Genomic DNA, 23121 nt, shown 5'->3' on the forward strand with positions numbered 1-23121 from the left:
CTGGCAAGGAGTCCCAGCCTCTCATTTTACAAATGGAAACTCAGAGAGGGCAGTGACTTCCTCGGTTCTTTACAGCTAGTAAAGGGTAAAGAGATGAGAGTGGGACCCTGACTTCCTGGCGGTGCCCCCTCTCCCACCCTGCCCCCAGTCCATACACAGGGGCTCCCACAAGGCAAGCTTGCTCCGCGGTGCATTGTGTTGCTAGAGAATACTCAGCCACGTGTGTAGGTGGATTGCATGAAGGGGCCACAGCGGGTGGACAGACACATGTGCATCTGCAGTGTCACATGTCTGTGGGCGTGTCTCCTGGGTGTCGCGTCAGGCGTGTGAGTGAAGGCACTGGATGGCCCCTGTGATTTCCCTCCGCAGCAAAGGACTGCGAAGCGGTGGGGGTGAAGTGGGCGGGCTCTTGGAGGAGGAGGGGAGAGACCCCGTGCCCGCCCAGCCCCAGCCCCACTCAGGCCTCCCACCCTCCTACGTGGCAGCCAGCTTATGGGACAGCCCTTTTGGTGGGAAGGCCCCACACGCCACGGGGAGCATCAGAGATCGCAGAAATTGTGTTTCCCTGACTCATGCTTTGGGCTGCGAGCAAATTCTTGGCTTCCGGGCAGCATCTCAAAGAACTGCATGTGATTGCACAGGCTCCCTGAGGAAGACAGCGCACCGTGGTCTGGTTAGCAGAGCTTTTCTTGGCCCGTTTTAACCCATGTAAAAAGGAGAAAGTGATTAGACTTCTTTCCAATTAGTGTCATATAATTAAAAGTGAGATACTGTTTAGGTGCCCAGCACGACCAGCCAGAGCAAAGTGACCCATAAATGCCATTTCTTTCCCTACCTTCCCTTGGACAAACTGACCTAGTTCAAATCCCTGGGCTGAATGCAGCTTGCTCTATGTCCTTAAACATGCCACTGGGCCTCCCTGAGCCTCAGTTTCCTCAGGTTTAAAACAGCAACATTCTGGGGTGTCTGGTGGGTTAGTGGTTAAACATCCAACTCTTGATCTCAGCTCAAGTCTTGATCTCAGGCTCGGGAGTTCAAACCCCACACTGGGCTCCATGCTGGGTGTGGAGTCTACTTGAAAATATGATGGTGACATTCTTACTTAGTCTGAAAATATTAAATAGGGGTATGCTGAGCACTTAAATGATATGTTAGTTTTCGCCCTAGGGTTCTAAGGGCAAGGACTGCATTAGTCTAGCCACTGGAGCCAGAGAAAGCTGCTTCTGTAATCCCTGGCCGAATGGGGCCTACCTATCCGGCTGGATCAATCAGAAGGTGGTTTGGGGGTAAGAGAGCTGGGGATCCCGCGCCTGGACTCTGGCCTAGCTCTACTTCAAATCTGCCAGCCCAGCTCTACCTTGGCCCTGCCCTGTGACCTTGGGCAACTTTCCACGCCTCTCAGGGATGGGATGGGGGTGAAGGGCAGGAAGAGCTCCTTCAGGGAGCCAAGGCACTGGAGGGAAATCCAGACCTGAAATGCTGGAGAGCCTCACTGTAATTCAGGCTTTCCTCCCTCCAAAGAGAGTGCTTTTTCCAGAATGTGCAGCCTGGGAGTGTGGGGGAAGGGCCACAGCCAGGCCTGGGCTGGGCTCAGAGCTAAGAATAATGTGGCCAAGGCTCTCAACATTTTTTTTGCTGATCTTGGAAATTTAAAGGAGCCGTGGTCTTTCCTCGGGGAGGCGGTGCTTGGAGCCCCACAGACTCAAGCAGCAACTTCCCACCACTTGCTCTCTGACTGCACTTACCAAGTTCCTCTTCTGGGCCTGGGCTGTGCTGGGTACTGGGGACTCCTAATGAGAAGAAGGCCTGGGTCTCCAGTGACACTCAGTGACACTGTAGGGTGATGATACAGAAATAATGCCATAGCGAAGGCTTCTGGCTCAGTTTGAGCTACAGTAGCCATCTACTTCAGACCTAGCCTTCTCCTTAGGTCTCCGCTTCTCTCTCTGTTAACGGAGGGCATTTGTCCTTTCTACTCTGACCTTAGGATTCTGGGTTTATCCAGCAGCAGGAGCCTCCATTGACCCTTCCCCATCAGAGCCAGCACTGAGAATCATAGCATTCAGCTCACCCTGGAAGTGTTGGTGAGGCCTCAGAGAGTTAAAAAATGGAAGAGTGTGGAGGAAAGGAAGTCTCTTGGGATTTTGACATCTGGACCCACTGGAAACCAAGACCTTTCCTTTATTCCACCAGTTTTGTGGACTCTTAGTTCAGGGACTGATCACCCTGTGAGCACCAAGCTGTGCATGGGGGTGGGGTAGAGGGCAGGGTATGGCCTGTGACCTGGCAGGCTTCCTTGGATAACAAGGACTTACCCTTAAAAGTGTTCCACAGGGGTGCCCGGGTGGCTCAGTGGGTTAAGGCCTCTGCCTTCGGCTTGGGTCATGATCCCGGGGTCCTGGGATTGAGCCCTGCATGGCGGGGGGGGTCCTCTGCTCGGCGATAGCCTGTTTCCTCCTCTCTCTGCTTGCCTCTTTCCACCTACTTGTGATCTCTGTCTGTCAAACAAATAAATAAAATCTAAAAAAAAAAAAAAAAAAAGCGTTCCACAGTTGAGGCAGGAAGAGGCACGTAGAAACCAGTACAGCCACTCCAAGGAGATGGACACCACACCGAGGAGGAACAATTTTGTTTAGTAATCGAACCTATCCTAAGAAAGGTTAGCTGCGTCTGTGGGGCTTGAACTCCCTGTTCTAGGAGAGGCTGTGCACTTGCCTTTGGGATACTGCAGAAGCTCCTGCCAGGGGCCACATACAGGAACCCATGACCTCTGAGATACCTTGCGGCTCTGAGATCCTGCTCCTTTTCTTCTCTGACTCTGAGAGTTAACACTCTAAGATTCTCTAGATGGATTCAAAGATTTTATGGGGACTCAAGTAAGATATTACCTTCTATGATGGTCACTTGTGGATTCAAGTCCTCTCTGATTCTTTGACCCTGACTCAAAGAGTCTGAAGCTCTTGGAACCTAAGATTTCCCACAGTCCTTTTCCTCAAGCTCTGAGCAGCAGCGCCTAACCCAGACTTTGTAGTTAGTCACCACCGGAAAGGGAAAGGGCCCTTCCCCCACCCCTGCTGCTGGGGACCCAGATGATTCACCTCAGCGGCTGAGATTCATTGGCTCCCCAAGATCCAAGGATGCACCTGGAACACAGAAGACACTCAGCCCAGCTGAATGATTGGTTGAACGAATGAATGAATGAAGTGTCTCTCTGTCCTGTCTCTCTGCCCTGCCCTGTCCTCTCTATACTGGGCTCATCTGTTAGCCATCATTGCACTCCTGAGAGGTAGTGGGATGTCCTAAATAATCTTCTGCGGAGTTCCCTACTAACGTGCGCATTACCAGCTCACACTGTACATCCTTGACCACAGGGCTTTATCCTGTTCTCAGCTGGGGCTTCAGCACCTAGCACAGACCTGAATACCTAGCTTAGCTCAGGGCTCAAGGGACTATCAGTTGTGGGAGGGGTGGGGTGAGAGGGTTTGATAATGAGCCCTGGAGCCCTGGGAGGGGGCAGGGATAACCGAGGAGAGCGGGAGACTGACAGGGAAGCGAGGGGCGGGGGCGTTAGGCAAGGAATGACAGCCGCACATTTCACAGCCAAAGAAGGAACTTGGCCCGGAAAAGGCAAGTAACTTGCTTAGAATCATACAACGTATTCCTTAGTGGACAGTCAAGGAGGTTCTCCTTCCTGTGCACTTGTCTAGACCCGGCCAAACCACGACGTTCACGGAGTCTCCGCCTCTGTCAGGACTTCCCGGAGTTAGGGTCAGGTATTGGGCCCGTTAGGATCCCTTTTGGGCAGGGCGGTCGCTGAGGTCGAGCTGTTCAGGATAAGCTGCGGATGGAGAAAGATAACGGTCTCTCATTTCTGACCACCTCCTCTAAGACAAAGGCGGGGGACCCTGATTGAGGAGGGTTGTGTCTGGGGACCTAATTAAGTTTCCGTTCTAAAACGGGGGAGTGGATCGCCTCGGGGCAGAGCCCCTGCCAGGGAAAGGGCTGCTGGAAGGGTGTGTGACGGGGGTGAGCCGGCATGTGGGGAGGAGGGAGCGCCTCTCCTGGGAGCTGGACCCAGGAGCTCAGTGTCCCATCCAGCTCAGCGATTCGAACGACTGCCCTCCCCCCGCTCCCCATCTCCAGGACCTCGAAAGTCCGGAGTCTCCGCCGAACCAGAGGTCACCCGCACCCTGTGCAGGTCGTGCAGGTCTCAGCGCCCAGCCTCTCTGCGGGGGTTCCTCGAGCCCCGCCCGGTGTGGGGGGCAGTAGGACCCAGGGGCCGGGTGAAAGCCCGCAGAGGGAGGGGCGGGAGCCGGGGCGGTCTGGGGGAGGTCTTTGGCTTTTTGTGGCGGAGCCGGGGCGCCCTCCGGAAGCTTTTCCAACTTTCCAGAAGTTTCTCGGGACGGGCGGGAGGAGGGGAACGCCATATATAGACCTGGGGAGCCGGGAGCGGCGGAGAGTGGAATCGGTCCGCGGCTCGAGTGGGTCTCTAGTCCGGCGCCAGCCCGCCCGGCCCAGGTGAGGGCGGGGGGCCGGCGAGCATGCAGCCGGCGCCTTGGGGGGGTGCTCCGGAGAGTGAGAGGGGGTGGGAGGCCCTCGGGGAGGGGTTGGGGGCCAACGCAGAGCCCTTGAACTGGAGGCCCTGGCACCCTGGGAGCTGCTGGAGCGTTTGGGATCCGGAGCCCGGGGGTAGATGGTGATGGCCGAGTGAGCCTGTAGGGGTAGGGCGGGGCGGGGAGTCGGAGCAAAGTGAGGCTGGGGCAAAGTGAGGAGTTCTACAGAAGTATGGGGCAGGGGTTGCGATGGCAGAGAGGAAACAGTGGGCCTGGGAGCCAGGATGCTGGTACTCGCCTCTGTGCGGGAACCAGAAGGGAGAAGATGGGGTCTGGGGCCCTTTCCAGCTGGGGTAGGAGGCCAGGCCAGCTTTACGGTTAATGGTGCCTCCGCCTCCGGGGCTGAGGCCCAGGGGTCATTAGGGGTGGGTGGACCAGCTCCTGACGGGCTTGTTGGGGGTGGAGGGGGGGCTTCCTGAAGGTTGGAAAGGAGGTGAAATAGTCTAGGCTCTTCTCAGGGCGGGGTGTGTGTGTGTCTTGGGTTCCCCACAGTTTGTGAGGGGTCACCAAAGGTTGCTCCTTTTCTGATCTGCAGCCTGCATCGGTAGATGTTGGCACCTAAAGAAAGAACTTGACCAGCACCTTCTCCCCCACCTCCTTCCAGAACGGGGTGGGGGGAGGAAACAGCTGGGTCCCTATTCCCCCACCCAGGAGGGAAAGGTTAGCTGACTAGAAGGCACTCTTAACTCTGTCCACCTCCTGGTTCTGGGGGTAACTGCAGGGTTAAAGGTACTACTTCCAGAGGCCAGGGTTCCCTGCCCCCAGCCCAGGGACATTCCTGAGGTGGCTGGAGTGGAGAAAGAATGAAACCACTTTCAGCATGGCCAGGAGGCCCGGCCCCTCCTCTTCCCGGTTTCCGTCCAGCATGTCCCTCTGGGCTATAGGGCCCGGATGGAGGCCGGAGGAAAATTAGGGGGCCTTGGTTCCCTGGAAGTCTCTGGCTGGTACCACACCCTCCTGTCCTCAGATGGTTCATCTGCCCATCCCCCCTTCCTGAGGCCTCCGGATCTGATCCACTCCTTTTGTCTCTGGTCGCTGGGATTCCCAGAAGAATTTTTTTTAACTCTGTGTAACAGGATACCACATCCTGGCTTCCTCAGGGGGCTCTGTGGGTGCTTCTGGGAGGAAGGAGCCCTGAGCTAGGAGGCCTGACCCCCACTGATCCTGTGGGACCTGGGGTGCCTCCCTGCCCCCTTTCTGGCCTCAGTTGCTCCCACTGCCCAGTGAGGTGGACAGCCTCCAAGGTCCCTGTGGATCTGGGACTGGGTTAAACCTTTTTTTGTGCTGCGGGAGAGTCCCATTTTGGGGCTTAGGCCTTACAGGGCCCTCCGTCACCAGCACCCACCCCAGCTCTGCCCTATCCCACCCTCCTCATTCTTCTGTTTTCTTTCAGAATGAAAAAGGCAGGCATTGACCTCCCTCTGAGGCAGTTTCAAGGTACTTTAGACTCCCTCAATTGTTTGAGATCCTCTCTTGTGGACCCCCTGAAAATTTGCTACCTTTCCCCTCTTAGAGAAGCCCGGAATCCAGTCTCAGCCGAGTCTGGCTATGGGTACAGCCCTTGGCTCCTGTCCTTTGTGGGACTGTAAATTGTCTAACCATGGCCTCGGGCCTGGGATTTCTCTGTGGCAACGTGGGCTGGGCTCCTGGGCTGCGGGAAGCTGGCTTGCTTGCCATGACTTGTCTTCCTCTGCCGTGACTGCTGCTGGATTAACAAGGCAGCCCTCTACACAGCCACGGATCTCCCTGCAGAGCCAGATGTGCCTACTCATAGCCAAGGCCAGGGAGCCCCTGGAGCACCCCTTGGGTCCTGAACCCAGGCCTCCTGCTTCCCAAGCTGGAAGCCCCCCTCTGCTGGCGGATGCAGATAATTCCGTTTCCAGCCTGCCACGTCACCTAGAGCCAGAGTGGGAGCAGGAGCAGGAGCGCAGCTCTGTGGCTGCCTGAGGAATCCCAAACTAGTCATTTGGTGCTTTCTTGGAAGGCCCCTCCCAGTCCTTTGAGGTCCTAGTTGGCTGTGGGTGGGGGCTGTCAAGAGGGTGTCTGCCACGTGGCGGAGCTGTGAGCTGGGCTCCTTGACTTTCTTCTAATGAGTTGCTCGTGGCCTCTGCCCAGGTTCTGTGCTCTGGCATCACAGCTGTATGAACTAGTGTTGGCTTTTTTATAGAGTGGCCATATGTTTGTTGTCTTGGTATAATCATCAGTAGTGCTTCATTTCATTTTCTTAGGTGTCCTTGTTTGTGCAATAATCCTATGGTCATTCTGCTTTTGAGGCTCCAGTCTTGGTGAGGAAGGAGCTAGGGCTGGGAGGAAGGCGGCCTGGGCCCTGGGATAGATGATCTCCCCAGTCTGGACTCTCGGTAGGGTACAGGTCTCTCTGTGCCTTGCCTCCCTCCACCCCATCCCTCTCCCATGCATTTTTTGCTTTCCCTTTACACCGTACCTTCAAAGAGCTGGCAGCCCAGGGAAGGGGGACCTGCCCTGGTTCATAGAGTAGCTATAGTGTGGAGTCTTCCCAGAAACCCGGGGCTCCTACAGACAGGCCTGCAGGATCTGTCCTGAGGGTCCTGAGGGTCTTCCACCAGGATTCCGAATTTGCACTTTCCGGACAGCCACGAGATGGGATCTGCCAGAGCAGTGGGGTCCCAGCCTCCACTAGAGTTCTTCCTACCCTTCCCTTTGCCCTGTCATCTCTTCTGTCCTGCATGAAAGTAGGGGGGATGTATCCCATGTAGGGAGACTGTCCTGGTTGGAGGCCCCAGAGAGGCGAGTGAGGCTGGTTTTAGGGGCCACTGCTACCACTGTGGTTTGAGAGGGGTCTTGCCTACCCTGAAGCCATAGAGCAGAGGGCCTGGGTAGCAGTGACTGTCAGATGGGAAGGCAGAATGGAACCTGAGGTAGACCCAGCTTCCTGCAAACACACATCTGGCCAGCCTCTGGTGAAGGGGAGGGGGTGTCATTGCTCCACTGAGCTGTGACCTACCCCTCCTCCAGTATCCTTCCTCTCAGGAAACCTACCTCGCACTCAGCTTGTGCCTAGGCCTTCACGCCAGGGACCATGGAGAGCTGGGCAGTCCTGTTCCTGCTAGGACACAGGCCTTGGGCATGGAGACCTAGACCCCGACAGCGTGGAAAATGGGGACCAGGGCTGAGCAAGGAGGTGACATGCAAGGGCACCGTGGGGCGAGAGAGTGGAGCATCTGGGCTTCCCCGCTTAATGAGTGAGCTAACCAGTGACTCATTAACATCCCAGGGCAGAAGGAAAGGCATGGGGGGGAGGAGCAGGCCTTCGTCTGTCCCAACAGGGCATCCTTTGCCCAGGCACCTGTGTTTCATGCAGACCCTCAGTCGATCTGCCACTTTTTGCCACTGGGAGAAGGGCCCTGGGGTGGTGTGAGATCAGAGCTAATCTTTATGCAAACTGAGGACCCTGAGTCTGGCCGAGTGGCCCTGGTTTCTGTTCATTCAGGAATAGCTGAGGCCTATTGTATGCTAGGCGCTGGAGATACACAGGGAAACCAGACTGGCCAGATTTCCTGTCTTCCTGGAGGTCACAGTCTAGTTAGGCATGGAGGTAGTGCATAATGAATGCCTAAGACTGAGTGTTGTCAGTACAGCCTTAGAAATCAATTGGGAGGAGGTGGTGGCTTGCTAGAAACGCTGTTTTGGATGAGGAGCTCAGAGAGTGGGCCTCAGAGAGTGGGCCAAGTAAGACCTCAGATCTGGGCAGCTCTGAGTTAGGGCTGGTTTCCTCAGAACTTGGGGCTTTCTTGCTCCCATCTGCAGGGGACTTGGTGGCTGCCTGAAAGCTGGGGATGGTCATCAGGGAGGAATACCCTGGGTTTCAGGCCCACCCTCTCTGCAGCCCTCACAGGTCCTTCGTGGTGCATACCATCCGCCTCCCAGCCATGCGCTTCCTCCTCTTTACCAGCACTTGCTGCCTCCTGGCCATGGCCCTGGCCGCCGAGGTGAAGAAGCCGGCGGCCCCAGGCATGGCAGAGAAGCTGAGCCCCAAAGCGGCCACACTGGCTGAGCGCAGTGCTGGCCTGGCCTTCAGCCTGTACCAGGCCATGGCCAAGGACCAGGCGGTGGAGAACATCCTGCTGTCGCCTGTGGTGGTGGCCTCGTCCCTGGGGCTCGTGTCGCTGGGGGGCAAGGCTGCCACGGCGTCCCAGGCCAAGGCGGTGCTGAGTGCAGAGCAGCTGCGTGATGAGGAGGTGCACGCGGGCCTGGGCGAGCTGCTGCGAGCCTTCAGCAACAGCACGGCGCGCAACGTGACCTGGAAGCTGGGCAGCCGCCTGTATGGGCCCAGCTCGGTGAGCTTTGCGGAGGACTTCGTGCGCAGCAGCAAGCAGCACTACAACTGCGAGCACTCCAAGATCAACTTCCGCGACAAGCGCAGCGCCCTGCAGTCCATCAATGAGTGGGCCGCGCAGACTACCGATGGCAAGCTGCCTGAGGTCACCAAGGACGTGGAGCGGACTGATGGCGCGCTGCTGGTCAACGCCATGTTCTTCAAGCGTGAGTCTGGGCAGGGGTGGTGGCTGCAGCTCTGCAGGGGCCGCCTAAATGCCTGACAGGTGCCAAGTGGAGGGCGGAGGTGGGTAGTGGCTGAGCTGGGGGTCCTCCTCCGGAAGGTATTCTCCATCATATGGAAACAGCCAGGCTCTGACTGTAGAGACCCATAGCTTCTGGCAGTGTCCTAGGGCCAGCACCCCAGTCCCCCAAAGTGGGGGAAGCATGTACTCCAGGGTGTGGGTGCTCAGAGGGGAACGGGACTGCCGCTGAGCCCCAAAGACTGGAACGAAGGCGTGTTTCCCAAGCCGGGGCCTGTTTCTGACCCTGTTCTGCCTCCCACTACAGCGCACTGGGACGAGAAGTTCCACCACAAGATGGTGGACAACCGAGGCTTCATGGTGACCCGCTCGTATACCGTTGGGGTTACGATGATGCACCGCACAGGTGGGTGCCTGGTCAAGTAGGGGGCCCAGCTGGGGGTGTGAGGGTGCCTGAGGCCTGGCCCGCCCAGCGGCCTCCCTGCTGTTCCCTCAGGACTCTACAACTACTACGACGACGAGAAGGAGAAGCTGCAGATGGTGGAGATGCCCCTGGCCCACAAGCTGTCCAGCCTCCTCATCCTCATGCCGCACCACGTGGAGCCCCTGGAGCGCCTGGAGAAGCTTCTGACCAAGGAGCAGCTGAAGATCTGGATGGGGAAGATGCAGAAGAAAGCTGTCGCCATCTCCTTGCCCAAGGGGGTGGTAGAGGTGACCCATGACCTGCAGGTGAGGGGTGGCTCCGCTTGGGGGCTGCAGGGCCTGCAGGAGAGGGGTGCTTGGGGCGCCCATTTGTCTGCTCAGCAGGGCTGTCCTGAGCCTCTGGATGCCCAGGCAGGACTGGGCACTGCTGGGGAAGGAGGCATGGAACCTGTCCTTGGGAACTCGATGATGATCTCAGTAGCTAAATATAATGGGGCGCCTGCTGTATACAGAGTACTTTATATATATTAAACTTTTCATGCTCAAAACAGCTTCATCAGGTAGGGCTATTAAGCTCCTTACAAATGAGGAATTGGAGGCTCAGGAAGGTTAAACAGCTTCTCCAGAGTCACACAGATGGTGGCTTAGGCGGCTGGTGCCAGGCCGTGCCCTCAGAGAGTCTGAGGTGCCCCCAGTGACGGCCTGTTCAAGCCCACCTCAGACGCAGCAGTAAGACTAACAATGGCTGCGAGCTGTGTGGCACTAGCCATGACCGGAACCCAAAGCCACGTCCTCAACAGTCTTTTCCCCTTGTGACCACCCTGGGTGGTGGCCCGTGGCTCCGAGAGAAGCCGGGACTCGCTGAGGTCACATTGGCTAGTCAGTAGTGGAGCTGTAGTTAGTCCTCAATGTGAAAACTCAGAGTGGCCTTGTCTGTCCAGAGAGACTTCTTTATGTACTCAAAAGAGGAAGCTTTTATCTCATTCCTGCCTTGGATGCCAGAAAGGGTTCCTTGGCAAGCTTCTCCCTCACAGGATTGATTCAGAGTCACTGCTGATGCAGTGGACAGAAAGCTTGAGACAAAATGGGGCACTTGTGAGACTGTACTGTGGATTGAGCTGCACTTTCCAGACACGGGCCATCCCTGTGTCCTGAGCCTGTCCTAGGCCCTTCCCAGCTCCTCCTGTAGTCACTGCTACCTGACTCTATTGTCCCCCTTTCTCTCATGTGTCTTCTTGGCATCCTGAGTGGACACACCTGTCCAGCGGGTACACAGAGTTGGGAAATGGGAAGGGTGTAACTTGTATAGGGTCACTGGGACTGGAATCGCTGGCTGGGCCTGGAACACCTGCCTCAGGACTCCTGACCCTCAGGACCCCAGGTCAGGTGCCCATTTGGTCCTGCCAGCGAAGTGGGCTGTTCCAAGGCTGCCAGGGACTCAGATGGCAGCCTTCCATGGCTGTGATTTCCTCGCTGAGAGCCAGGGAGGATGTGGGACCGGGGCCCTGCTCTGGGAGAGCTCTGAGTCGGGGGCCAGAGACAGGCCCAGGCACTGAAACAGAGCGAGGCTGGGGTGCTGAGTCGCAGGGAGGCAGGGCTGCAGTTTCGGGGAGAGGGAGGGCTTCCTGGAAGATGGGGTGGTGAAAGCTCCTTACCGGGCTGCGTATCGGCCATTGAGACACCGTTGTGGGCGCTGATGGTTCAGTGAGGCTCTTGGAAAGGGAGACGGCTGGAACCTGCTAGGGGGTGAGGCTACAGTGCAAACACAGTTCACGTGTGAAAGAGCTTGTACTTGGCTTCCAGGGCCTCTGCAGAGCCATGGAAGGTGTGTGTGTTGGGGGTTGGGGTGTGCATGTTTGTGGGGCTGTGTTTTCTTTCTATGGAAATATATTAAAAATAGAGAGAACAGCATAATGAGCTCTCCTGTATCCATCATCCTGCTTCAACCCTCATTAACTCATAACCAATAAGGATTCACCCAAACACACCCATTCCTCCCTGGTCAGATTATTTTGAAGCAAGTCCCAGGCATCTGTCACTCTGGACAGGCTTTAACTCCCAGGGTTAGCTATCCTTAGATTAGTCTTCCTCATGTTTGAGTGTGCCAAGAGTTACCTAGACATTTTATTGAAGGTTCCTGGGTCCAGCCCTGGAGACTGTGAGATAGTGGCTATGGGAGGGAGTGGGTCAGGAAATGTATGTTTCCTATAAGCTCCTGGGTGCTGCCCACAGTGGCCGTCCACAACCCCTGCTTTGAGAAGCACTGATCCGGATTGCTTGGCAGGACCAGGGATAAATTCTTCCCTTTTCCCAACCTCAGTTTCCTCATCTTCGAAGTGGTGATTAGAAGGTTTTGGAGGGTTGTCATGAGAGTGATAAGGCCATGGTTCAGAGGGCCCACGTCATGACCAGCACACAGAAAAGGACCAGGAGGGGAACAGACAGCATAGGAGGTGATGGGTGGTATGGGCGGAGGGTGAGGGTCTAGGAGCCTTGCCCAATGTGACCTCACCTGGTACCTCCCTTCTCCCACAGAAACACCTGGCTGGACTGGGTCTGACTGAGGCCATTGACAAGAACAAGGCAGACCTGTCACGCATGTCAGGCAAGAAGGACCTGTACCTGGCCAGCGTGTTCCACGCTACCGCCTTCGAGTGGGACACAGAGGGCAACCCCTTTGACCAGGACATCTATGGGCGTGAGGAGCTGCGCAGTCCCAAGCTCTTCTACGCTGACCACCCCTTCATCTTCCTGGTTCGAGACACCCAGACCGGCTCCCTGCTGTTCATTGGGCGCCTGGTCCGGCCCAAAGGTGACAAGATGCGAGATGAGCTGTAGGGCCCCAGGGATGGCAGGAGGCAGCCCAAGGCTCCTGAGACACATGGGTGCTATGGGGGGTAGCTGAGGTACCGACCTTGGATGTGCCATGGGGTGGGGGTGGGAAAACAGAGCAGGTTTCCTGGGTGTCTAAGCAGATCTTCCCAGACAGAATTGACTGTCTGGATGTGGGCCCCCAGATACCATGATGCTGAGCCCGGACACCCCACATTCTGTGGGCCCTGGGGCAGTTGGCGTGTCCTGCCTTCAGCATCCTGGGATTAAGCCTGCCTCAATCAGTGTTCATATTTATAGCCAAGTGCTTTCTCATCTGTGAGACGGAATCGAGCTAGGGGGCTTCAGCCCAGCCCTGTGGAATGGGGACCCTCTTTTCCTGACCCTACCATCACCTCAGCCCTCTCTCCAGCTCTATTCCAGTCCACTCCCAATTCCCCTCTAAAATAATGAGGTGCTGCAGCCCTGGGATAAGCACCCCCATGATGGCCCTGGCCCCAGAGAGAGGGCTCAGGAACCTGCTCATGGTGGGGGGCACTCATGGGCAGACTCTGATCAGGCATCATGGGGATGAACTTTTTTTTTTCTCCTTTTGTAGATGTTCAAAGGTGGGGAGGGCAGGGGGGAAATGAGCCTTTGTTGCTGTCAAACCAAGAACTTATTTGTACAATTTCTTTTTCAATAAAACTTTTCCAGTGAAATTTTGTTGGAGGTTGGAGGGTGATTGGATTTGAGATTCCCAGGTCATTCTTCCCAGAGGACAAGGGCTCCTTCTGTGGAGCTAGGGCCCATCTCAGGCCCTGAAATGCCAGCAGATAACCGCAGGGCCGGTCCACCCTGACTGGGGAAATTGTCTTGCCTCTGGCTTTACTGGAGAGGTGGCTGCGGGGCAGGAATGGTAGTGCTGGAGCCCAGGGTGTTCCAGACTTGGAACACTTGATATAATTTTATCCAAACCTCTTAGCAGCTTAGATAGGTAGGAATTACCCCTGTGTTAGTGGTGGGATGACTGAGGCTGAAGGAGATAACCTGCAGAGACCCCCAGCACAGCCAGGGGGCTGAGCTGGAATTGCTTCTAGTACTTTGGCTAGCTCCCGTTCCGTGCCACCTAGGAAGGGCAAGAGGGGACCTGGCCAGATTCTAAAGGTGTGTAGCCTGCTTACAGTCTATGTATGTCGTCCCGCTTATTCCCCACAATAGCCCAGTTAGGCGGGAGTGATCATCCTAATGATCATCCTAACCCTACAAGCACAGCTCAGGGATGCGCAGAGACTAGACAAGGACTCCAGGACCCAGAGTTAAGCCTGCAGCAGCTCCCTCACCAGCTGGGAGCTTGCAGGAAAGGAAATCAGGCCTTCGGATGGGGGAGCGGCAACCCCCTGACACAAAGGGGGCCCTGAGGCCATTTGTTGCCATCTGGGCACATCCCGGGGGGTGGTGAGAAGTCTGTGCTCCCGCCTCACAGTGAAGAGTGGAGTTGCTGGCATGGAGGGTGGCAGGTAGGTGGCAGAGGGGGACAGGTCAAGGGCAGGCTGGGGCCGAATGCCAGGACAGTGCCTCCAGTGGCCCATCCAGGCCCTGTGTGAGCTTTCCAACGGAGGCCATTGGAGGGAGGTCCTGTCATTCTCACCATGCTGGTTGTTAAAGTCGCCGAGAGAGGACTGCTCAATTGTGAGGGTCTTGAGTGTTGGGCAGGTGTGGGGAGATGGGGATTAACTTTCTCCTGAGTGTGGACTATGGGTCTGGCCCTGCTGTGGGTGATCTCATTAATTCTACAGAGCTTCCCTAAGGGGTAGCCACTACTGTCCCATGTTACAGATGAGAAGACTGGCTCAGAGAGGTGAAGTGGCCAGCCCAAGGCCACCCAGCAGGTCAACGACAAGGCCTGGCCTCTATGGAAACACAAGCCTCCTGGTTGTGGAGGAGAAAAGTGGTGGACAGGCATGACTTCCACACTCCACAGTCACCAACGGGATTCCCTGAACCCCAAGGATCCCTGTGATCCTACACCTATGGAAGAGGAAACAGACCCCAGCTGAGACCTCCTTGAGAGCAGGCCCTGGTCTGCCTGTGTCCTGCCGCATCCTAGACCTTGCACAAGGCCTGGTACAGGGGAGATGACTAACAGATGCTCACTCAAAGGACGTGGCCCAGCAGATGCCCTGGTGCTTGGCGGCTGAGGCATCAGAGCCTGACAGATCTGACCTGTGGTCCTGCGACCTGGCTTTTCCCTGGCACGGTGGCCTCAGGATTCTGAGAGGAGGAAGTCAGGAGCTAAGGCCCTGGGGCCTGGCCTCATATCACCTCCTTCACATTCTGTCAGTCAAAGCAAGTTGTAAGGTGCCCAGATTCCAGGGGTGAGGCACACGTTCCACCTCTTGACTACAGGAGCAGTAAAAGCTGGGTGTGCTTGCAGGCTACCTGCCAGAGGCAGGCGTTCTCATGGCCCACTCACTCCCCTTGTCTCCAGTCCCACGGCTGGAGTTCCATGCTCACCTGCCTCTGGGGGCTGGCCCTGGAGTCAAGTCTAGAAGGAGGACGCGTGCACACCCAAAGCATTGCAGGACTTTGCTAATTCCCATTAGCACAAAATCTGGAAAACATAGGTGGGAACGTTTTCTGTGGGTGCTAGTCCATGGAGGCAGAAATATCATTTCATCAGCCTAAATTAACTAATTAATCAATCGATTAATTCCATTCATACTTAACCAACTGAGCCACCCAGGCATTCCTGATTTTATTTGTAATACAGGATACATTTACCTGAGGTCCTAGATTCAGTGTTCCAGTTTGGGCAGTGAGGGCTGGTTTTCATTGTTGACTTAGCTTGTTGGCTGAACCCCAGATTTAATTGGGACCTGTGCTTTATTGATGCTGAAACGCCAGGAATTTCTTGCTTTAAAATAGAGGAAGGGGCACCTGGGTGGCTCAGTGGTTAAGCCTCTGCCTTTGGCTCAGGTCATGATTTCAGGGTTCTGGGATCGAGTGCCGCATCAGGCTCTCTGCTCAGCAGGGATTCTGCTTCCTCCTCTCTCTCTGCCTGCTGCCCTGCCTACTTGTGATCTCTTTCTCTGTCAAATAAATAAATAAATAAAATCTTAAAAAAAAAAAAATAGAGGAAGGAACCCAAAGACTAAGGGAGGGAGGAAAGCTGAGGTGGGTTTACCAGGTGTGACCCACTCACATAGCCCCTAGCCAAGCTCCACACTCCTGAGTTCCTATTACGGAGCCTGTAGGAAACTCCCTTCAGCAAGATGCTAGGAACTATGTTAGCAAGGGGAGTGTCTTTAAACACGATGTGCTGCTTGTTCTCTGGAAGCTAAGGATGCTGGCGGAACACGCTGCCACAGAAACGGGCTCCATGATTTCAGTGGAAATGTCGGGGCCCCAGGGAGCAGAGCACAGGCAGCAGCACTTGGCCTTCTGGAACACCAGAAGTCAGGCAGTGATCGGAAGGGTCTAACTTACCCTAATTTACGTATCTTCAGCAGAGGTTAATTGTTCAGAGGCCAAATAGGACCAAAGGGACCAAACAGGCTGTTTCTAAGTCCTTCATCTGTAGAACAGAAGCAACAAAACAGTAAACAGACAGACACTTCCCTTTCGGGCTATGGGAGCCTGACTGGAGCCACTATGAGAGAGAGCTTCAGTTCTCCCCAACCACCAAATCTTTCCCGGGCCATTTGCCAGAGAACTGTGCTCTGTGAAGGGAAAATACACAGCCTTTTCAGGGGTGAGCAGACGTTGAGTCTATGTAATGCTAATCTCTGAGGACACAGAGAAGCACTGTGTAGGGGCTCAAGTGGACCGAGCGGTCACTGGAGTTTAGACCCAAGTCCAGGCTCACGGCACCCAGTGAGACGCTGGACCTGTCCTGGAATTATTCTCTTAGTTTCAGGGTTAACAATAGAAATTTATAGGTGGGGGGCGCCTGGGTGGCTCAGTGGGTTAAAGCCTCTGCCTTTGGCTCAGATCATGATCTCGGGGTCCTGGGATTGAGCCCTGCATCAGGCTCTCTGCTCAGCAGGGAGCCTGCTTCCTCCTCTCTCTCTGCCTGCTTCTCTACCTACTTGTGATCTCTGTTGAATAAATAAATAAAATCTTAAAAAAAAAATTTATAGGTGGAATTCACGCATGACTCTCCAGGCCTATGAATAAGGGCCATTCTCCTAGAAAAGGGACGAGTGAAAACTCCTGGAATGTCTGTTTCCTTCTCACCAATCAATAGCTTGAAACAATGGTTTGACTCCAGGAGAATCACAGAAATTTGTGCTGTCATCAAAGACTCCAAAGTGGCAGGGATGGTGTCTGTACTGTGTCCTTTAACTTACCGGCATGGTCTGTGCAGAAGGCATGGGGCTCAGAGAGTGACAGGGAGCCATCAGTGGCTTGCTCAGATGAGGATTCCAGTTGTAGCTGCTATTCAAGGTGTGGATTTTATGTGCGTGTGTTTGTGTGAGCAAATGTACATATTTTTTGTCACTTGATGTGAAACCCTCTGAAGCTAATTTTTTTCTCTTCCTCTATGGAGCACACCAGAAGCAGTCTTCTTTCTCTTGGCAGAGACAGCAGGATAGCTCTCTCCTCTTGTCTTGAAACCCATCGAATTGCTGGTTCTCAGCTATGATTTAATCTTTGGGGATTTTGATTGTCCTCCCAAATGACAGGATAGCATCCTTGCCTGCTCCATCGACTATAGCATGTTCCTAGGACTTGGAGAGTAGAAAGTAGCAGGTGCTTCAGATGCACTGATGAGGCACAGATGTGCTGAGAATGGGAGATAAATCCCATAAGAACATAAATCCTGCCCCCCGAGTGAAGTTTCTGGGTGTTCTGTGGTCAGGGTTAGTGTTAACAACTCTCCATAGAAACAGAATTAGTAGAAGATACAGACATATGTGATACAGATATAGATATAAATGTCTGTAGATAGATATAGATATAAAGAGATTTACTGTAAGGAATTGGTTCACATAATTTTGGAGCTGAGAAGCCCCAAGGTCAGCAGTTGGCAAGCCAGAGATCCAGGAGAGTCAATGATAATAGTTCCAGTCCAAGTTCGAAGGCCTGAGAAGCAAGTGAGTAGACGGTGTAAATTCTAGTCTGAAGGCAGAAGACCAATGTCTTCGCTTGAAGACAATCAGGCAGAGAGCACATTTTCCCTTACTCAGCCTTTTGTGCTAATCCAGCCTTCAACGGATTAGGTGAGACCCACCTGCCCTGGGGAGAAAGTCTGCTTTGCTCAGGCCACAGATTGAATTGTTAATCTCATCCTTCACAGACACACACCCAGAAAAATGCACTACCAAGTCACCTGACACCCTGTGACCTAGTCAAGTGGACACATAAAATTAACCATCATATCCCGCAAAGGGAAAGAAAGAAAGTACCCTTGTTGGGCTTCTGTGTGTGTGGGAGGCAATCTCTACCACGATTTGGTGAGCCGCTCTGAGTTTACTGAGTTGCCTGTAAGCTGCTTCCAGAGCAGGAGAAGACTTCTGGGTGGTCCAGGTGGAAGGGAAGGCAGCTCTTCCAGGAGCTTCGATGACCCCAAAGGGATTCTGGTTATCTGCGGCCAATGAGGGTGGTGTTTGATCCCTGATAGAAGAACCGTATAGGATTTAGGAGCAAATCCAGGCTCTCCTTGGTGAGCAATTTTCTTCCTTTCGAGAAAGAGCTCTTGGCTTGTTGCTGGGCCTACCTGAGAATGGTCCCAATGGGTGGGAGGCCAGGTAATTATTTATTACCAATAAAGTAATTAATGACTGTCATCCACAGTCATCGCTTTTCTCAGAATACTTGAGGTGTGTGGGCTCAGGGATCGCTCTCTGGGGTGTCAGTCAGCATCAGGGTGAAAATATACTCTGTTTCTCTCCCTTTTCCTCCTTCATTTCCTAGAATCAGGCTCCTGTTTCTTCCACTCCAGAGATTCTGTGCCAAGCTCGCCAGTGATCTCTTTACTGCAAGTGCAATGGGAATTAAAAAAAAAATCATTTTGAAATAGGAAAAATTTTAAGCATACATGAAAGTTGAGAAAACAGTATAATGAACTTCATCACAAAACTTCAACATGTACTGACTTCTTACCCATTTGGTTCAGTGGACACTTCTTAACCCATATGGGAGGGAAGCACTCATGGTCTCAGATCCTGTAGGCCCCTTCTCCCCTGATGCTTTCCTGGAGGCGACATTCTTTTCTAATTTTCCTCTGACCTCTCTGCTGCTTGGCAGGCTCCCCTCAGGGGCTCCTTCCTCTCCTGTCCCTTAAATGCTGGTGTTTCCCAAGGCTCTGTCTTAGACCCTCCTCCTCTCACTTTCCACACTCTGCCTGAGTAAACACACCCTCTCTTGTGGCCTCACATATCTTTCCAGGGCTGGGGAGACCCAAATTTCAATGAGGTCCCCATCTCTGCCTTTATTCCAGAGCCCCGTCCAAGGCTGAGACCCCTACATCCAGGAGTCTCCTAGACACCCCTCCCCAACTGTCCCACAGGTGTCTCCCATTCAACATGTACCAAACGGAGTCCACCCTCCTGCCCCAGTCTGCGGTCAGTTGCCTGGATTCCTGGATATCCACTCAACACACACTGGATGTGTAAGAAAAAGTGGAAGATTTGGAATCAGCAAAGAAATCGCTGCTATAAAAAAAAAAAAAAAAGGGACAATAACAAGTGTTGACAAGACTGTGGAGGAATTGGAGCTCTCCTCCATTGCTGGTGGGAGTGTGAGATGCCCCCCAAGAATTAGGTCTAAGCCCGTTGAGGATGTTAAAGTGGCCTGCTTGAGGAGGAGAGGGGGTTCAAGTGTAGGTGTTTGGGGGCATCTGGGTGGCTCAGTCAGTGAAGTGTCTGCTTTGGCTCAGGTCATTGGGTCTCAAGGTTCTGGGATTGAGCCGGGCTCAACAGGGAGTCTGCTTCTCCCTCTGCCTCTGCCCCTCCCCTCCTTGTGTGTGCAGGCAGGCATGCTCTCTCTCTCTCAAATTAAAAAAAAAAAAAAAAAAAAAGTGTAGGTTCTTTGATGGGTGAGGAGGTAGAGTGGCCTGACTTGGGGAAGGAGGTGGGTGTGTGTACAAAGGGCAGGGAGCTGGCGAGCTGGATCGTGGGGCCTCTGGGGGATGGGTTACAGGGGTCCCGGGAGAAATGGCATAAATACCACTCAGTTTAGGCAGGCTTTGGGAGCTCCCAGCCAAGCATGGTATTGGGGCCTGGGGCCACCAGTGTCTGCCTGGCTGAGGCTGGGAGTAGCTGCAGCGGTAACCAGTGTGTCTTCCTCTCTGGATGGCCTGAGCCGCCTGGGTTTGTGACTGGCCCCAGGGAGGGGGGCAGCCTCCTGGTAACTGACTAATAAGAGTAGAGGTTCTGCCAACCCTGGCAGTGAGAGGAGGGGACTCCAACTAGATTTCGTGTGATTTATCAGAGTAAAGAAAAGCACATTTCTTGTGCCCTGAGTACTGTGACGTAATTCCCATGCAGAATTACAAATTGGGATAATTGTGAGGTATAAAGGGGATGGCCAGAAAGAAAGAGGACAGATTCCCTATTTACTTAGCAGGTAGAGTGGGCATGTCGTAGTGTTGGATTAGAAGTGGAGGGCTGGAAATTGGTGCAAAAACAAAAAACAAAACAAAACCCCCAAACAAAACAAACCCGCGAACATTTCCAGGTTTCTGAGAACTGGGTCCCTCAGAGTTCATTCCCCATCCTTTTCCTCTAGATGGCCCATGCTGCCCGAGACAAAGACTACCAAAGGTACCGCCCCAGTGCCACCCGCCCCCTGTGGCCTACCGTGGATCCACACGCATCGTGTCCTTGTCCCCCACTGTGTGGTAAGGTGTCTCCACTGCGTTGCCAGCAGGCAGACAACACACTGGGGCAGGATCCCTGGTAGGAAAGTTCCAGCCAGGTTCAGGGGCCCTTGAACTGAGTTTGGGCATCTTTGGACCCGAGTCTCGGATGTGGGCTCAGACGCAGGCCGACCTGGGCTTGGCACTGGCCTGGAACGGGAGCCTCCCCTTGCAGAGAGCTCCCCAACCTGTCCCATCCCTCCTGGCCTCCTCAGTGGGCGCCCAAACCCTTTGGTGGTGCTCTGTGTCTGTGCCTGTGGAGTGTTAGGCAGAGGGTCCTTTCACTGGCATCTGGGCTTGACCTGGGAGGGAGGAGGACGGATGGAGGTGCCAGGTGCCGGGGAGGGGGCCAGGACATGGCTGCAGCTGAGAAGGATCAGGCCGGGAATGGAGTCTGCTTCTGAGAGTTCATTATCCTGCCTTTTCCGGCCCCAGCCCTGGACAGGAGGCCTTGGCCCTCACCTCCTTCACTGGGCCCTCTTCCTATGCAGTGGAGAGCTGGTCTGTGGGGCCTAGGCCGGCAGCTCAGCCCTGGGCTGGAGGCTTCCCCCCAGCCCAGCCTGCACGATCTCTAATAGTTGTTGGGAGGGCTTTACAAGTGTGGAAACTGAGGTGGTTGGCACGGGGCTGGAGCCCAGGTCAGCCTGCTCCCCAGCTGAAGCTGCTTAACCAGCTGCCACAGCTGGGTCCTCATCTGCCCTCTCTCAGCCCTTGACTCTGGGCATTAAGGCCTGGCACCGAAGGTCCCTGGTTTCTTCTTACAGCTTGGGGCCAGCCTTCTCAGCTTTCTTTGTGCATTTCTTGTCCTACCTTTTAAAAGTCTCCAGAGCTTTGAACTGGGCCCACTTCTCTTTCGTTGGGACCCTGTCACTGGGAAAGCTTTAACCTCCCGCACATGGAGCTGACTCCCAGAGAGCCCCCCCCAACCTGCCCCCCCCCCCCGACCTCCTGGACGCCTGCCCCTGGAGGTTCCACGTCTCTGAGATGGCCTCATCACTGGCCTGGCCCATGGGGGTGTGTGAGTTACAGGACTGGGTGTGTGGGTCAGAGGGAGAACTGAAAGGAGGAAGGTTTCCACGCACAACACTCCTTTCACATCAGTGTGGCCTTTCTCTTCTGCAGGGCCCTGACTCTAAGAACTAGTATGGCAGCAAGCTCTGTGTGGGGCCAGGAAAAAACCTGTGTGTGTGTGTGAGAGAGAGAGAAAGAGAGAGAGAGAGAGGAGAGAGGTTTCTGGGAGCAGAAAACCCTGGTGCTGTTGGGAGTGGGCCGAGGAGGCTGTCTTGGGCCAACTGCTCAAAAAACGATTTGGAAGTCATCAGTACTTTCTGTGATGGTTTCTCTCTTAACAACCCAGCCGAGCTCCTTTAAAAGGAACCCCTTTAGAAAGAGACCTTTAAAGGGGGTTAGTGTCCATAATGGGTCTTAAAGGCCCTAAAGGGATAGGAGTGCTCCTTGGGAGCTGGTTTTAGTGGCTTTTGGTGGGGGCAACAGGTGGAGTTTCCCCCACTATCTTTGGGCTGTCTTGGCCCCTACAGTGGTGTCTTCACAGGACCCATCTCTGACCAAGGTGGAGCTTTGGCCCTAGATGTGCCCCGGTGTTCTTCCCCAGTCTGCCTCCCTCCCTCAGGACCTCAGATTCTTCCTGGACCTGGTTTTTTGCCACAGAGCCCTGCCATACCCCTTGGTCAAGCTCTCATGCAAATCGGGTTCCTTTCACTCAAGGACTTCCAGAAAGGGCTTACCTTGTACCCATACCACATGAGACCCCAGGCTGTCTGTACTCCATGGCCTCTTTCTCCCAGAAGCCTTCCTGGCTCCCCACACCAAGAATTCCCTCTTCACTGTCCTCTCAGAACCACGCCTCTAGTTGTGTCCTTGGGCCTCATCCCATACCACCTTTTATTCTCATGAGACTGAGACTTCTTTACCCCTGTGACTTTAATGCCCAACACCGAGCAAGACAAAGTGGATGTTAAGCAAAAGTCCATTGTGTGTGTAAATGAATGAGGGACCTCAGGATTGTTCTGGAAGCCTTAGCTGGGCTGTCCTGGACATTGAATGGGGATTAGCAGACGCTAAGTTTTACCCTCATGAGTGTCCTGGGACTCCCGATCAGAGGCCTCTGGGGGTGCCTGGGCGGCTCAGCCAGTTAAGTGTCTGTGTTTGGCTCAGGTTATGATCCCAGGGTCCTGAAATTGAGACCCACATCGGGCTCCCTGCTCAGCAGGGAGGCTCTTCTCTTTCTCCCTCTGCCTGCTGCTGCCCCTGCTCATGCTCGCTCTCTCTCTCTCTCTTGCTGTCAAATAAAATCTTTAAAGAAACAAAGAAAAAAAGAAACATGACCTCTGGGGGCGCCTGGGTGGCTCAGTGGGTTTAAGTCTCTGCCTTCAACTCAGGTCATGATCTCAGGGTCCTGAGATCGAGGCCCGCATCGGGCTCTCTCTGCTCAGCGGGGAGCCTGCTTCCTCCTCTCTTTCTGCCTGCCTCTCTGCCAACTTGTGATCTCTGTCTGTCAAATAAATAAATAAATAAATCTTAAAAAAGAAAGAAAGAAAGATGACCTCTGGATGAGCTTTAGGACTGAACCCTTGGCTAACAACTGTCATCCAGAATTACCCTGGGCCAGCTGGGTCCCTGTTCCTCTTTCCTTTTTAGGCTTCAACTCTGACCAATCTAGGACTCAGCCTACTGTGGTTTGGAACCTGTTCCTCAGCTTTCATGGGACCCAACCTGTGAAATGATAGAAAATATTGGTCTCTGTCCCTGGTTCCTGGCAGAGTTCCTAAAACTCTTCCTAGGTGATAGGAACCTCCTAGGTGATAAGACTTTCTTTTGCTGTAACAAGGCAACT

General features: G+C 54.3%; 1 protein-coding gene across 3 annotated transcripts; it reads left to right on the forward strand.

Moving 5' to 3' along the window:
• The first annotated feature begins 3665 nt into the window (after nucleotides 1–3665).
• SERPINH1 (serpin family H member 1) lies at nucleotides 3666–13125 on the forward strand. Of its 3 annotated transcripts, XM_004768016.3 has the most exons (6): nucleotides 4340–4518; nucleotides 6007–6050; nucleotides 8479–9134; nucleotides 9477–9575; nucleotides 9666–9898; nucleotides 12128–13125. In XM_004768016.3, the coding sequence occupies exons 3-6, from the start codon at nucleotides 8522–8524 to the stop codon at nucleotides 12428–12430; spliced, it is 1248 nt and encodes a 415-aa protein (XP_004768073.1). In that variant the 5' UTR covers nucleotides 4340–4518; nucleotides 6007–6050; nucleotides 8479–8521; the 3' UTR covers nucleotides 12431–13125. The 3 variants fall into 3 exon arrangements, with proteins under 3 accessions (XP_004768072.1, XP_004768073.1, XP_004768071.2); XM_004768015.3 differs by lacking the exons at nucleotides 4340–4518; nucleotides 6007–6050 and adding an exon at nucleotides 3666–3773; XM_004768014.3 differs by lacking the exon at nucleotides 6007–6050 and having other exon boundaries at nucleotides 4341–4518.
• The last annotated feature ends 9996 nt before the right edge of the window (nucleotides 13126–23121 follow it).

This window comes from Mustela putorius, unplaced genomic scaffold, assembly GCF_011764305.1.
Source record: "Mustela putorius furo isolate JIRA1106 unplaced genomic scaffold, ASM1176430v1.1 tig00003987_pilon_pilon_pilon, whole genome shotgun sequence".
Lineage (NCBI taxonomy): Eukaryota > Metazoa > Chordata > Mammalia > Carnivora > Mustelidae > Mustela > Mustela putorius.